Source organism: Ciona robusta, chromosome 1, assembly GCF_009617815.1.
Source record: "Ciona robusta chromosome 1, ASM961781v2".
NCBI classification, from domain to species: Eukaryota; Metazoa; Chordata; class Ascidiacea; order Phlebobranchia; family Cionidae; genus Ciona; species Ciona robusta.
This window is the reverse complement of record NC_143235.1, coordinates 13,532,304-13,546,991: the sequence shown is the minus strand read 5'-3', so window position 1 is coordinate 13,546,991 and position 14,688 is coordinate 13,532,304. Positions and strand designations below refer to the sequence as shown.

Here is a 14,688-nt window from a genome sequence, read left to right as displayed (position 1 = left end):
TGGGTCTTGGGCTAAAGTTGGCCTGCTTCCTCCAAAACGACTTAACAATCCTAATCTTTTTCTTGGAACGGTATTAATTAATGCTTAACATGAGCTACTAGAGCTAACGCGTTAACAGCCCGTTGGCGTTGTTCTTTGAAAGTTTACGCACAATGTGAAATCGAACAGCACGTACGCATACAACATTGTTTTAGTTTTATATGAAAAAAACTGGATTGAATCTTTTTAAGGGTAATAAGAATAATTTTTATTTTCAATCTAATTTTTCATTTATTCCGTATCTTAGCGACTGTAAAGCAAAAGCAAACTTGGTTGTGTCAAGTAAAGAATGTCAGCCATGTGTTCGTATGGCTGGAAAGTTTATAACTCCAAAGTTTTCCCGCGTTTTGACTTTTTTTGCCGAGTCAGTAATATATTTGTTGTGATGCGATGGTGCAACGTTTTTATGATGTGTTGAATTGTTAATATTTGTTATTGATCGAGAACGTCACGTCAGAAAAAAAGGGTTTGTTTGTTATGTAAATAATTGTTTATTCCATTATGCTATTTTTGAGAAAGTGCCAATTTATATAACCCATGTAACGTTATTAATTGTTAGTTAGTAGTTGCTATTAGTACATTATACACTTTGTTTCATTGTTACGTACGAAAGTTATTTCTTTCCTATAACAATGGGTATTGTTGATAAAATATTCAATAATCGTGATGTTACTCTGTTTGTCTGAAAGTAAATAATTAAAGTATGAATTATTTATGTGTTGTGTTAATTTAACAGGCGTTTGTCACAGCAGTTGGTGTGACTTGAATGTTTTAATTCTTGGTTGGGATAAAATGTCAACAATTGTAAAACAAGAAATGGATGACAATAATGATAAAGAAAATCAAGGTTTGAATACGAGTCGGCCTGGATTAAAAGAAGAAGTCGTAACCAAAGTTTTAAAAGATAGCGGTAATATTGGTTGTGATGATGTACAAGGTGATGGCTCTGGATCAGAATATGAAGATTGTCGGGACGAAATATCTTCATCACCTGTGTCAACTACATCTGACGCTTGGGAGTCGTTAGCTGGGGATCCGGTTAGTGACAACCCCTTGATGACGTCATCGATGATGGAAGAAGAGAAGAAACTTTCAAGCGAAGGGCAGAAGTCAGAAACGGAGTTGAAACAAAGGTCTTTGAAAGAGTGGAAAGAGATTTCTGAAGAGAAAAGATTGAAACAGCTAAATCATTTGCTTGAAAAGAGCAGTGTTTATGCCAATTATCTTCTAAATGTGATTGACACTTGTAAAGAGGAAGAGAAAAAGAAAATGGAAAGAAGAGAAAAGAGAAAAAAGAAAAAGTTGGCTTCAGCCAAAAAAGTTGAAAAACCTGTAAAAAATTTGCGAGCTAAGAAACGAAAAGCTGAGGAAAAAGTTGTCGTCGAGAAATCACAACCTGTAAAGAGGAAAAAGAAAAATGAAACTCCAGACTCTAACTTTAGCATTGGTGATAAAGTTCACGTGAAAAAGATAAGTCACGATCACGAGGAGGATTTGGTTGAAGCAAACGTCACGGATGTTTGTTTCATGAATGATGTTTATAAATACCAGGTTCATTACGTTGGTGCGGGGAAAAAGGCAAATGAGTGGATTGAAGAAAAAATGATCTTAGTGTTGGATGATGAAGATCAAGATGAGGATGGTGTTAAAAAGAAGAAAAATGTAAGTGAGGTTGATATTGGGAAGATCAATAAAGATGATTTGCTTGCATCAAAGTTGTACATGGGTGATGGTGGGAAACAAGAAGCAAGAATTAAAGTTATAAATGGAGTGATGCAAATAAATGGCCAAGATGTTCCACCAAACCAGCCCGAGTATTTAACTGGTGGCGTGTTGCGACCGTACCAGATCACAGGCTTTGAATGGTTAAAGGTTCTCTTTGATAATGCTGTGAATGGGATTCTTGCTGATGAGATGGGTTTGGGCAAAACTATTCAATGCATTGCAATGATATGTAGGCTTGTTAAGTCAGGGTTCACCGGTCCTTTCCTTGTATGTGCTCCACTTTCAACTATTTGTAACTGGATTAATGAATTCAAAAGATTTGCTCCAAGGATTCCGGTGTTATTATATCACGGTAGCGCAGCAGAGAGGTGCATTCTCGCTTCTACTATTTCTCATCTCAGTCCTGATCTTGGATGTCACCCAGTGGTTGTTACGTCATATGAAGTTCTAATCCGAGATCGCCCAACTTTGGGAAAACACTCGTGGGAATATTTGATTGTGGATGAAGGACACAGGATCAAAAATATGAACTGTCGGCTAATTAGGGAACTTAAAGCTCTTAAAGTAAATGCAAAGCTGTTGTTGACTGGCACACCACTGCAGAACAATTTATCAGAGCTGTGGTCTCTGCTTAACTTTCTTCTGCCTGAAGTTTTTAACGACCTCAGCACGTTTGAAGCGTGGTTTGATCTTAAGAAGATACAGAAAGGAATTGAATCGCAGCAGCAACAAGATGTAGTGATAAAACTGCAGAAGATTTTGGTTCCTTTCTTGTTGCGTCGCACAAAAAGTGACATCCAGATATATCTTCCCCCAAAGAAAGAGTTAATCGTCTTTGCACCTTTGTCTGAAAGCCAGAATGAAATCTATCAAGCTATTGTGAACCGAACAATCAGACAGTATTTGCACGAGGATAAAGATAAAGATGAGCAGAATGAACTTGCTCTAGAGAGAATCTCCAACGACAGCAATCAAAGTGATCAAGGTTTCTATGAGAGAGAAACAAGAAGTTCAACGTTGGCTACACGACAAGGGAAGGAGAGAGAGGATAGGATGACATATGATGATGAATCTGTTGTTAATGTTTCGCTCAGCAATCTCATGATGCAGCTAAGGAAGTGTTGCAATCATCCTTACCTTATCAAGTATCCTCTCATACCTGGTACCGACATCTTCCGGGTTGATGAAGAACTCATCTCATCAAGTGGAAAGCTCCAACTCCTGGATCGGATGCTGCCTGTGCTCAAGAAGAAAGGACACAAAATCCTCCTCTTCAGCCAAATGACAAGTTTGCTTGATATTCTCGAGGATTTCTGTAACTTCCGAAATCACTCGTATGTCCGACTAGATGGGTCAACGAAATGTGAAGTTCGACAAGAACGAATTGACGAATACAACCGTGATCCTGACCTGTTCATCTTCTTGTTATCGACGCGTGCAGGAGGTCTTGGCATCAACCTCACCTCAGCTGACACCGTGGTCATCTATGACTCAGACTGGAACCCACAAAACGATCTTCAAGCCCAGGATCGCTGCCACAGAATCGGGCAAACACGTTCCGTCCTGATTTATCGATTTGTCTCGTCGAACACGGTCGACCAGTTCATGGTTGAGCGAGCAGAAGCGAAGCGTGTCCTTGAGAGGATGATTATTAACCGGAATAAGTTTAAAGGAAAACTCGCAGAAGATTTGAATTCCAAAGAAGGAACTTCGAGCGTTTCAACTCAACTTCTTTCCCTGCTTCAACAAAATAAAAGCGAGAAGACCATGCCAGCTATCAGCGATAAAGATTTGGTCGAAATAATGGATCGGGAAAATGTGATGAAAAGTGAAAAACTTGAAACCAACCACTGTCTTATATCTAGTTCTGTTGTTTAGACAATTTTAAAGACTTTTACAACTGCCACATTAGAAAACTTTAGAACAATTTGTCAAAAAAATCATCTTTGGAAAATCCAGGATGCTCTGTGTGCCATGTACATGTAACATGTTATTACTTTAGCAATTTGTATTCCTGATTCTTGGTTATTTCCATATGGTATCATATTCCTTACCTGTTAGGCCTATCATCGAAATGCATAATTAATATTATCCATATGTGGGTGCTCAACTGCTCTCTTTGTATGCCCATACTGCTTAATAGCAAAGCAATGTCATCACATAGATACAATTTATGGCGCAAGTATCAAACAGCTAATATTTTCTTCCGATACAGTATTTTTATACAAATTTCATTTCTATTCATTTCAAAACAATCATATTTGTCTAAGTTTAAGACAACACAGTTTTTGCATATACTTGTTTGTTCTTTTATATGCTTACCCCTCCTGCTATACTACTTATTATTAATATAACCTCTTACTGCCTTACAACATTACTGCCAAAACAACATTTTTTTATACTTATAGGGCCATGACTTTATATTCTTATTAATTCATTTCCTAATTTTGCAATTTCAATATTTTCAAAGTGAACTTCTTGCCGTGGCAAAATGATTTTGAGCAATTTTAACCGTTTTGTTGTTTTCTAGTTGTTAGAGATTTTTGAAGTTAAGTTTAACAATGTCGAAAGTAGTCAAGAAATGTGTAAATGAATTTTCAAGACGTGGATTTCTATATAGTTTACTTGACCCAAAACCCTGTGTTATTCACGTGAGAAAGCAAACCTTTTTTTCATCAAATTATTCACATCATGATCAGTCGAATCACGGGAGAAACAGAAAATGGACTTTAGCTTTCGGGGTTGGAGGGGCACTTGCAGTGTTTGCTGCTCATAAATCCAATGACAACAAAGCCAGTGCTGCCAGGTATGATCCAAGCTCACCATTTTTGGGAGCTGGAAACACTGGTGGCAACACAAGAAGAGGAGCGTTTAATTTTGTAGCTGATGTTGTCCAAGTTGCCGGCCCGGCTGTTGTTCATATTGAGAGACTTGTAAAGTAAGTTTGTCGCGATCTTTATTCACTTATATCTTTGGGATAAGCTCAGCTCTGGCCTACATTCCTAGTCTCCTGGCATGTATAATTTTAGCCCCCCAAACAAGCAAGCCATTAAGATATTGCATTCACCACAATAGGCTAATCAATGAGGTTTCCTATGTGTCACACATAGAAAGTGTAACTGCATTTAACAATGTCACCCCAAATATCAAAAATGTTCTACCTATGATTATATTACTTTCTTTCAAGCATTGTTCTACTAAAACAACCTAATTATTCCATGTCTTAGTTCTTATACTTAACCATTAAAGTAACATTCAAGTGACTTTCACACAGTGTCCCATTCACAAGGAGGGCGGTAGCTGTTTCAAATGGATCGGGATTTCTTGTTGAATCGAATGGATTGATTATAACTAACGCTCATGTGGTGGGAAACCAATCTGCGTTAAATGTAAGGAATGACTTAAACAAATTCGGCGAATCTTACCTTGATCTGATGTTCATAGAGTTGAACTATTTCTGTTTAGTAAAATACAGTAATGATCTGGTCATATAAAAATGTAACCAACAAAAATCAGGTTCTATTTGAAAAAGAGACTGACAATGCCATTTAGGCGAAATATATTTCTCTATTACTACTAGTGGTTGGACTTGATTTTTGATGGTTACATTTTGTAGCACCAGATCATAAATGTAAGGAATGATATATTTCATATAAAGGGGATTTATGACAATAATTTTTTCTCAGTCTGCTATACGCAATGCAGATACTCTGTAGGGCAAACACTGGCAAAAAAAACGCACAAATAAACATATTATGTTTTTAATTAATTTGCACCGTTGTTTTATCATTAAATGAAATAGTTATAATGTATGTTAAATTTGGTTTCCACCCTATATTTTTGACTTTGTTGGTCCATTTTGGAAAATAAAGATTGGAAATAATGAATTTTACGATCACATATTTTAAACCCAGGTTAAATTACAAGATGGAAGGGAATTTGAAGGACAAGTTATTGGGATTGATGAAGCTCGAGATATTGCTGCCGTGAAAATTAATTGTGTGAGTTTTTGGAGTAACTTTTTAAAATGCAGGGAAGGCAGAACTAGTTGCTTCAGGTTGATTTGAAACATTAGGTTCCAATGTTTAGAAACTGAACTCAGTCCAGAAAATTCACCCCCAAACCCACATTACACCCCATTCTTGAATAAAAGTTTGCAATTTTCAACAACCAATTCAGCGGATTTGTTTATGGCTTTAGACCACACTAGATTTTTTCTGAAAACATGTCAATTAATGATTATAGCATGTTCTTTTTTGACCTATTACGCGAATGGTATAGTTCGCCTGCCTACCTTGCAACCACAGGTTTGGCGCCTATGTACATTATTGTACAACATATTTTATTACAGCTCTTATAGCTGCAGCCTGCAACAGTTATGTAACAGTTCACATTACACAACATACTTTATTGCAGACTGGGTTACCCAAGATTCCCCTCGGCACGACCCGTGACCTTCGACCTGGCGAATGGGTGGTGGCGATAGGGAGCCCTCTAGCGCTCAAAAACACGGTGACGGCTGGTATTGTGAGTAATATGTGTCGAGCGGGGAAGGAGCTTGGGTTAAGAGACGAAGAGAAAAGGGACATGGAATACATTCAAACCGATGCAACTATTAATGTAAGTTTAGCAGAATAGTTTATAGCCTGTTGTATGAGTGTTTTAATAAAAAGGTTTTCAATTTTTATTATCAATGTTTTTATGAAATATTTCAACCTAAATAAATGTAGTGATTATGGCTATCCTATTTCATAAACAATACTCGTAAGTCGAAATGTTGCTTCTGTTCATGGCCTTTTTAGAGGCCGATTGCTAGGAAGTAGTGAATCAAATATGTGAATGATAAATAATTGTTAATAAAAAAGGTTAATTTTATAATTTTTTTGGTCCCGGCCATTGGTCTTTTAACCCCCGAACATGACGGTTAAGAAATGCCCAGTGCCGTGGTACAACATAAAAAAACTGTTGTTTACCTGCCACGCGAAGGTAAAGCAAGTTACATTCATTTATTTAACTTATTAACACTATATGTATTATCAGGTTGGCAACTCAGGAGGTCCTTTAGTAAACTTAGATGGTGAAGTTATTGGTATCAACTCAATGATGGCTTCAGCTGGGATTGGTTTCGCCATTCCAATCGATTACGTCCGAGATTTCCTACAACAACTAGGCAAGTTTGGTTGTTTGTGACCACTTTTGTATAAAATTAAAGAATAAATAAATAAAACCTGCAATTATTCAACGTATCCTGCCATGCTGCATTGTATGATCAAAAATTTTTCTATTGAACATTTTTTTCAGCAGTTTTAAAGATTGACTGTTTTGCCACTTATTTGCTTCGCTTCATTGATTTAATGTAATTGATCTTTGCCATAGTTTTAAACAGAGAAATACATTTTATTATTGATTTAGGTTATGACATTACAGAACATAGGCATCTGACAACAGTGTACTAATTTGGTCTTGGCTATCTTTTACTTTTTTTGTCTATTTTCTTGTCCCATTTGGTAGTAAATAAAAAACTCTCATAGACCGCTGTTAATTGTTTAAAACAGGATCAGAATATTTGGATAATATGGCCTATAGATGTTCCCACTAACCCCACAGTACCATATATTAATTTGTTATTTGTTATAACACCACAGAACATGGACAGCAGACCAGGGTCCAACACACACGTCGATGGATAGGTGTAAGTATGTTGTCACTCACACCAGAAATATCCTCACACCTCAGGGCAAGGAATCCTGACTTTCCTGACGTAACTACGGGTGTTTATGTTCATAAAGTAACCCCTGATTCACCTTCTGACATGTAAGTTGTGTTTTTTTTTTATCATAGGCACCAAACCTGGGGTGGCAGGGTAGGCAGTCTAACCTTAGAGTTAGCAAATATTATAAACAGCAGATTAAACTAAGGACGAAATGGTAATGTTTAATATTGATGTTTGTCTAAAAACCTAATGTAATGAACCTAATGATAGAAACCAAACCTGGTGTGGCAAGGTAGGTAGACCAACCCTAGACTTTTCTACATTGCATTATTCAGTAAACATTACAACCAATAAGTTAGATTTGATTCACTGGTGCTTCTAACTACCCTGCCTCCCCTACATTATTAAAAGTGTGGCGCCTGTGGTGTTTATGTTGTTTAAGTATAAGACACACTGAAAATCTGGGGCTTTGAAATATACCCAATGCAAGTAAAATCATTTGAGTTTTAAGTTCTACAGCAGTGGTTCTTAAACTTTCTGGGGTTTTAAACAATGCTTGGATCTTGGATTCTATGGTTTTTTCTCAACGCATAAAATATTATACTTTTGATAAATTTTACATTTTTGTAGCAGATTACTTATTTATATATTACACTATGCCTTGTAGCAATAACAGCAGAAAAACCAAACGTGTTTTCTAAGTTTCTATTTAATGTGTTTTAATTAAACTTAAACTAATTACCTCTCACAGAGCTGGTGTCCAAAATGGTGATGTCATAATAAAGATTAACGGAAAACAAATAAATGGTGTCAGTGATGTGCTGGAAACTCTTAAGCAAAACCAAGTTCTCAACGCGTCAATTTGTCGCAGAGGAAGGACAATCGTTGTTCGAATTATCGCTGAAGAAATTGTTCATTGATGAAATTGTTCACATGCAAAGTGAGTTTTGAATTCTTTCCCTTTAACTAAGGGGCCGTTTCTTAACTTTTTTACCACGACAAAAATATTAACCCTAAATTATTAGAGAAGTTTTAGACAGAATTTTCAAAACTAATTCTATCACACAACTTCTTGATGTTATAATAAATATTTTTTCCCTGTCTAACAAATTTAAGATCTTATCCCAATCTTTATTATTTAAACGTACATTCCAATCACAGGTCACTGAATCAATGTTCTCCCAATATTTGTATTGTTGGAATTGTTATTTCAGCGTAACAACTCATTCAACTCAACAACATTCTTTTGCTCCAGTTTTATTGTTTGGATTTTGTTGTTGTTTCTATTTTATTCCTTGCAATAATTAGAATTAATATGTACTATGTAGTGACAACACTGATTAGCTGATAACATTTATTTTAACTAAAAAACACTTTTTATTTTCAACTCATTTCTGCAAACTTGGAAATTTCCTGATGAATCTATTTTTTTGAAACATCTTAAAACTTGATGGCTAATTTTCACTCACTTCTACTGTTTTCATCCATTGTAGGCTAAAGTATTGGGGTAACTCAAACTGTAACTATTCCGTGGCAAATTGATGGTATTTGCCACCAGCCACTGTGAATTTCTAAGGCAGACTGGTTAAGCAGAAATCCACAATACTTGATATTTTACTTTCCCAGGTTACCTACAACTTGTGTTTATGTGTTGCATATTATGGTAGCAATGTATGGTCCTTTATATTGTTTCCCAACTACCTTTTGTAGCAACTTTGTTTTTTTCTTAACATTTTGTGTTTTACGCAATAGTTTCATGTGAAATATTAATAATAATATGATTATGAAAATCATGAGTTGATAATTTCATAATGTTTCTTACATTTTCTTGGTTTAATTCATGCAATGGTTTGTACAACAACAACTAGTAATTCCACTTTAAACATTCTTAAGTTAATACAGTGGTTCTCAACCACTCTGTATGGAAATTAACATTCAAGCTATTTAAGTTCATTCACAATAATCAAAAATATGTTTGTTTTTTGTTTTGTTTTTTTCTGTGTTGTTTCAAACTGTGTTGCTGCTTGTACTGTGTTCTGTTGATTAATTTAAATTCCCTTTGACTAAATTGGTTTCTTATAACTTGGTGAAGTGCTACGTTTGAAAAATTATTTTATGAAAACCTTCAATTTGTTTTAAATAATTATCATCAATGATAAATATATTATGTTGTTTCTTAAGGCTATGACGTAAATTAGTTTTAAACTGATTTCAACTGTTGTTAAATATCAATGTAATGGTATATTTGGATTACAACGCAACAGCGCCTCTAGCGGACGAAGTGGTTGAAGTTATAACAAAGTCTTTAACTGAGGGTTGGGGAAACCCCAGTAGTGATCATGGGCCAGGTATTATACGATTTCTATTAAAATTATTGTGGGGTTATGGACAAACTCTTTTCTAAATCTTAGGTGCAATGTCGTATTTTTAAATCTGTTTGTATGATTTTAAACATCGACACTCGTTTGATATACACTATTTCCTCATACCTGATTATGAGTTACCATGTATAAACAGCTTAATAAACTCAAAATTGTCACAGGAAGGCATGCGAAACAACTGATATCCGAAGCAAGAAGTAACATAGCCGACTGTATTGGTTGTTTTGCATCAAACATTATCTTTACATCTGGTGGCAGCGAGGCTAATAACTGGGTGATACAATCTGTATTGTCATGTCATAATGGAGGCGAACCGCATCATAAACCACACATTGTTACATCTTCAGTTGAACATGATTCAGTGTTGGTTCCTTTGATTGTTTTGCAACAAAGAGGATTAATAGGTAATATTCATATCTATGAGTTTTTAAAAAACATGATGTTTCATAGTTTATTGCTTAATCTAATTTGTTTATTTCCATCAATACATTTATGGGTTCGAAACTTCGATGCTGCTACCATTGTGGACAAAACCTTAACCACAATTGCTTCAACCCCGCTTATGGGATGTCTAAACTGTCAGTCATACAAAATAAACATCAGGCACAAAGTTGCACACATGGTAATTCGACAGCAGGAACGATGTGCATGAAACAGAACAGCGTGGTATAACGACTGTCCTTGCATCAATCTTTTTGGTATTGCATTTGGAAAAGATAAATTAAATTTATTTGAATTCTAAAGTTTATATAACTAGTTATTTACAGAGCTTACCAAAGTTTCTGTAAATCACAGTAGTGGGGAAATAAGTTGTGATGATGTCATTAAAGAGATCAAACCAAACACAGTTCTTGTCACGGTCATGATGGCTAATAATGAAACTGGAACAATAATGGTAATGTTTGTTGTAAATTGTAATGTGTTTAGATATGTAGAACTTATATATCGCCAACTCTGTCAAAAAAACAAGCTTTCCTAGCGTAATGCACTGCTTAGGACTTCGTACTCATATAGATAAAATATTTAGAACATTTTTAGATCTTCATTTTGAATTTGCAGAAGTGTTAAACTGTAACTTGTTTCTTACTCTTGTATGATTGCTTCGAGTTTTGAAGCCAACACTAGGATAATGGGATAAATGTAGTCTTTGTGCTGCTAATCCACTGGTGCGTTTCGCTGGTACATCCTTACTAGTTACTACGGTGGTGAAAACCAGGAGAAGGAAACTACAGTTGTCCAATTACCCTGTTGCTGTTTCCACAACTTGTTTCTGTTTTGGTTTAGTCATTTCTCGGGCAATATTTAATAGGAGATTGGTAATATTTGACTAAAACAATTTTATATATGCAATGATTTTTATATGTTGCAGTGACTCATAGGTGAGGGTTTCCTTCGTCTGCAACTCACTCTTATAAAATAGATTATTTACAACCTTTAATGGCTACATTCTATAGCAATTAATTTGACAACCTATGATTAAACCCAAGTATTCACAGCCCATCAAAGACATTGTTCGTGATATACGAACATTGGAGGAAAAAAATAATCGGAAGATATTAATCCACACGGACGCTGCACAAGCTATTGGGAAGATAGGAGTTAATGTTGGAAAATTGGGGGTGGATTTCCTCACAACAGTCGGCCACAAGGTGGGGCAAGCAAGGAACAATCCTTGTTGTCCTAAATGTCATCTGAATGTAACTTGCTTTATCCGAATGGGAAAGTTGTAATAACACGGGTGTTCTGTTTCATACACTTTGTGCCTGCTTACAAGTTATCATGTATGTTACGCTGTGAGTGATTATTTTTGGGGGATTTTTTATGTATGGCTGATAATTTGGACAACCCATTACTTAGTGACCAATAAGTTTGAGCAATTGCCGTTAAGGGTCTTGCACAAGGACACATACACCCACAATGATAACACTAACAGTGCTGGGCCTTGAACCCATTCCCTTTGGCTCAGGCAGACGTGCTAACCACTTTGCTACGGCACCACCTAAAAGTAACTTTAAAATGTAGCCGTTTAACATATTTTCTGTTTAGTTTTATGGACCAAGAATTGGAGCTCTTTATGTGAAAGATGTCAACGCATTAACTCCTCTTATATATGGTGGGGGGCAGGAGTGGGGGTTGAGGGCAGGGACCGAGAACACACCCATGATAACCGGGCTCGGTGAAGCAGCTAAATTAGTAAAAGATAATTTGAATTTTTACGCTGATAATATGAAACTAACGAGGGATTATTTAGAAGAAAGACTGAAGGTACGTTAGGGCCTAAAATATTTGGTATGTAATTCTTATTCTGTATACGTTCCTTATTTTGTAAGTTTGTAACAAAAGACATATATTATACTGTAATAATATATACACAGCATGTTGGCATGGCTCATGGCGCAGTGGTTATGTTAAAGCATTCCCCTTTTACCAGAGGAAACCGGTTTGGTTGCTTGATGCTGCTACCGTTATGGTCTTATGTGTTCTTGCACGAGAAACTTAACTGTAAAAATATGCAACTATTGGTGATAAGTTGTACTTTAAAGGCCTTACTAATGTTCACCTGCAAAGGTACATATGTTGTAACTCGTAAGGTCGCGTGTTATTACTGTTATAAATGTGTTACTTTTATTGCCCGGCCACATAGGATAAATGAGTCACATTCGTTCATACTCTGAGTTATAAACTTGTCTTATTTTCTTTCAGAAAGAATTTGGAAGCCGTATAACTTTTAACTGTAAATCCAACAACAGATTACCAAACACTTGTAACTTCTCATTTGTTGGTCAAGGATTTGAAGGTATGAGATTTCTATCCTGCTCAGTTGTTTATATGTTTTCTATGGCAACCATGGATCAAAGTTACAGCAAGGATATAGCAGAAAAAAAATGGAAATCTAGGATAGAAAGGTTTAAATATAAAAAGCTCATCAAGAACACAGAGGCACTTGCTCAAAGTTTTCGTAATTCTTGTTTTAATTTCTTCTATTATGAGCTAACATTTAGGTTAGAAATTTTCAGACATATTTGGAGAAGTACAATAACACAGACAGTGGTAATGCTTTTGTAATATTCTTGTATGCTTTTTATAGGCTACTATGCAGTTAGTATATTAATACATATGATAAATATTTAAATTATTAACATTTAGTTATATTATAGGCTATATGATTATAACACTAATATAATGAACTGGCTATATATGAGTTTATTTATAGACTGTAGGCTAAAAAACATATAAATAGTCATGTTTATTGTAAGGAGTGAAAGGTGTATGTAGATTTAAACAGTTACTGGGTTTTACTGAATGATATATTAGCGGCAAAACTGAAAGAAAATTTTAGCTAAGTCAACTCTAGTTCAAGGCTGATGCAATGCAAGTATGTCTCTTTTTTCTGTGGAAATTAAAGTTATGTCTGCTTATCCTTGAACTGCAATACCTTCGGCAACTCAACTATGGGCATTGGAGTAGCTAGCAACCATGGATAAGTCATTCAAGTTCTCACCTACAAACAAGGATATAAATGACCAAACCAACCAAAAGTCATTGTTAACATGGGAGTGGCAACCATAGATAAGTCACTCACGTTCCCACTCGAATATAATTGACCAAACCAGCTAAATACCATAATTTAGTCACTTTCAACACATAGCATTGGTTATGTTAATACATGCAGGTTACAAAGTAGTTAAGATGGCCAAGAGCTTCACATGCAGTACTGGATCTGCTTGCCATGCAAGTGAATGTTTGCCTTCTAAGGTTTTACTCAACTTTCATATTGAAAGAAATGTGGCAGCAAATGCACTTCGTTTATCAACTGGAAGAACAACAACTATAGAAGATATTGATTGTGTGATTAATGAATTAAAATCAATATTTACGAACATACAAAACACATAACTTCATAAACATTTCTTCCTATTTAGCAAAAAAACATAATTTTTCTCTAACACAGTGATCACTAACTTGATTCATACAGTAGGGTGGGAAAGATTTCTTACCTTTTTTTTCCTATCTCAAAATGACTATTCAAAGAATTATGAAAACCCATTCTCATGACTCCCATAAACCGTTGTTAATTGTGTAAAACACGGTTAGGATATTTGGATTTTATGTGATAACGGTGTCCCATCTTCCCACCACACTGTAATATTTAGGACAAAAGGAACTAAATATCCTATTTCCACAATGCTTTTAAAAGAGTGGAGTTCTAATTGCTTTGTTATATATTTGATCTGTCATGGAACGATACACGATTTTGTTTGTCATCCTTGGCTTTGGCCCAGAAAGTCCAGCCCTGGTTATTTAAATGAAATTAGTGCATTTATAATTCATACAACACAAAGCATTGCAATGACTAGATGGAAAACGCTTATAACATGTAGTTTACCAGATTCCTTTAATACCATTGTGAGTTAATGAAGGTTGTACAGCATTGCTGTAATGTGGAGTGACGTTACAAGCGTCCACGTTTACCCCTTTAATTTTTTAGAATGTACTTGACATGCATGGTGTCGCATTGGTGGTTCTTAGCGTATATATTTTAATATGGTGCAATAAACGTTACTTTCAATTGTTCGTATAATTCAATACACCAGGACATGGGCTGTCGAAATTGTCAGCCAAGCAACAAGAAAAATAATCCACAAAAAGACATGCGTAGTAACTTGTAAGCGGCCACGAGGTGTATAAAAGTGAATATCTATGTTATAACGACTTACATATATACACGTTACACTAAACGACTAAAGTATGTCTTTCTTTTTTGTTGTTGTTTCAATAGTTAGTGGGAACAAGGTGTATGAAACAGATTACTCGTGACTACTGTTAGAG

At 35.5% G+C, this 14,688-nt stretch overlaps 3 protein-coding genes across 3 annotated transcripts; all 3 read left to right on the top strand.

Moving 5' to 3' along the window:
- Positions 1 to 371: 371 nt before the first annotated feature.
- Positions 372 to 4,294, top strand: LOC149743493 (lymphoid-specific helicase-like). Its single transcript, XM_089885203.1, has one exon. It carries the CDS (start codon positions 754 to 756, stop codon positions 3,640 to 3,642), a length of 2,889 nt encoding a protein of 962 aa, XP_089741329.1. The 5' UTR covers positions 372 to 753; the 3' UTR covers positions 3,643 to 4,294.
- A 31-nt stretch (positions 4,295 to 4,325) lies between these two features.
- On the top strand, positions 4,326 to 9,658 carry LOC149743492 (serine protease HTRA1-like). The gene is made up of 8 exons (XM_089885375.1): positions 4,326 to 4,702; positions 5,039 to 5,153; positions 5,679 to 5,765; positions 6,181 to 6,384; positions 6,805 to 6,934; positions 7,410 to 7,578; positions 8,229 to 8,417; positions 8,639 to 9,658. Exons 1-7 carry the CDS (start codon positions 4,326 to 4,328, stop codon positions 8,395 to 8,397), a joined length of 1,251 nt encoding a protein of 416 aa, XP_089741501.1. The 3' UTR covers positions 8,398 to 8,417; positions 8,639 to 9,658.
- On the top strand, positions 9,655 to 14,209 carry LOC149743491 (selenocysteine lyase-like). The gene is made up of 7 exons (XM_089885463.1): positions 9,655 to 9,825; positions 10,020 to 10,262; positions 10,626 to 10,753; positions 11,355 to 11,507; positions 11,905 to 12,123; positions 12,562 to 12,655; positions 13,532 to 14,209. Exons 1-7 carry the CDS (start codon positions 9,714 to 9,716, stop codon positions 13,753 to 13,755), a joined length of 1,173 nt encoding a protein of 390 aa, XP_089741589.1. The 5' UTR covers positions 9,655 to 9,713; the 3' UTR covers positions 13,756 to 14,209.
- The last annotated feature ends 479 nt before the right edge of the window (positions 14,210 to 14,688 follow it).

Excerpts from the sequence above, each read along its gene's own strand:
- LOC149743492 (XM_089885375.1), top strand. The coding sequence starts at position 4,326 with ATGTCGAAAGTAGTCAAGAAATGTGTAAATGAATTTTCAAGACGTGGA. Across the intron at positions 5,766-6,180 it reads CTGCCGTGAAAATTAATTGT|ACTGGGTTACCCAAGATTCC; the intron begins GTGAGTTTTTGG and ends ACTTTATTGCAG. Across the intron at positions 7,579-8,228 it reads CCTGATTCACCTTCTGACAT|AGCTGGTGTCCAAAATGGTG; the intron begins GTAAGTTGTGTT and ends TACCTCTCACAG.
- LOC149743493 (XM_089885203.1), top strand. The coding sequence starts at position 754 with ATGTGTTGTGTTAATTTAACAGGCGTTTGTCACAGCAGTTGGTGTGAC.
- LOC149743491 (XM_089885463.1), top strand. The coding sequence starts at position 9,714 with ATGGTATATTTGGATTACAACGCAACAGCGCCTCTAGCGGACGAAGTG. Across the intron at positions 9,826-10,019 it reads CAGTAGTGATCATGGGCCAG|GAAGGCATGCGAAACAACTG; the intron begins GTATTATACGAT and ends AAATTGTCACAG. Across the intron at positions 12,656-13,531 it reads TGTTGGTCAAGGATTTGAAG|GTTACAAAGTAGTTAAGATG; the intron begins GTATGAGATTTC and ends TAATACATGCAG.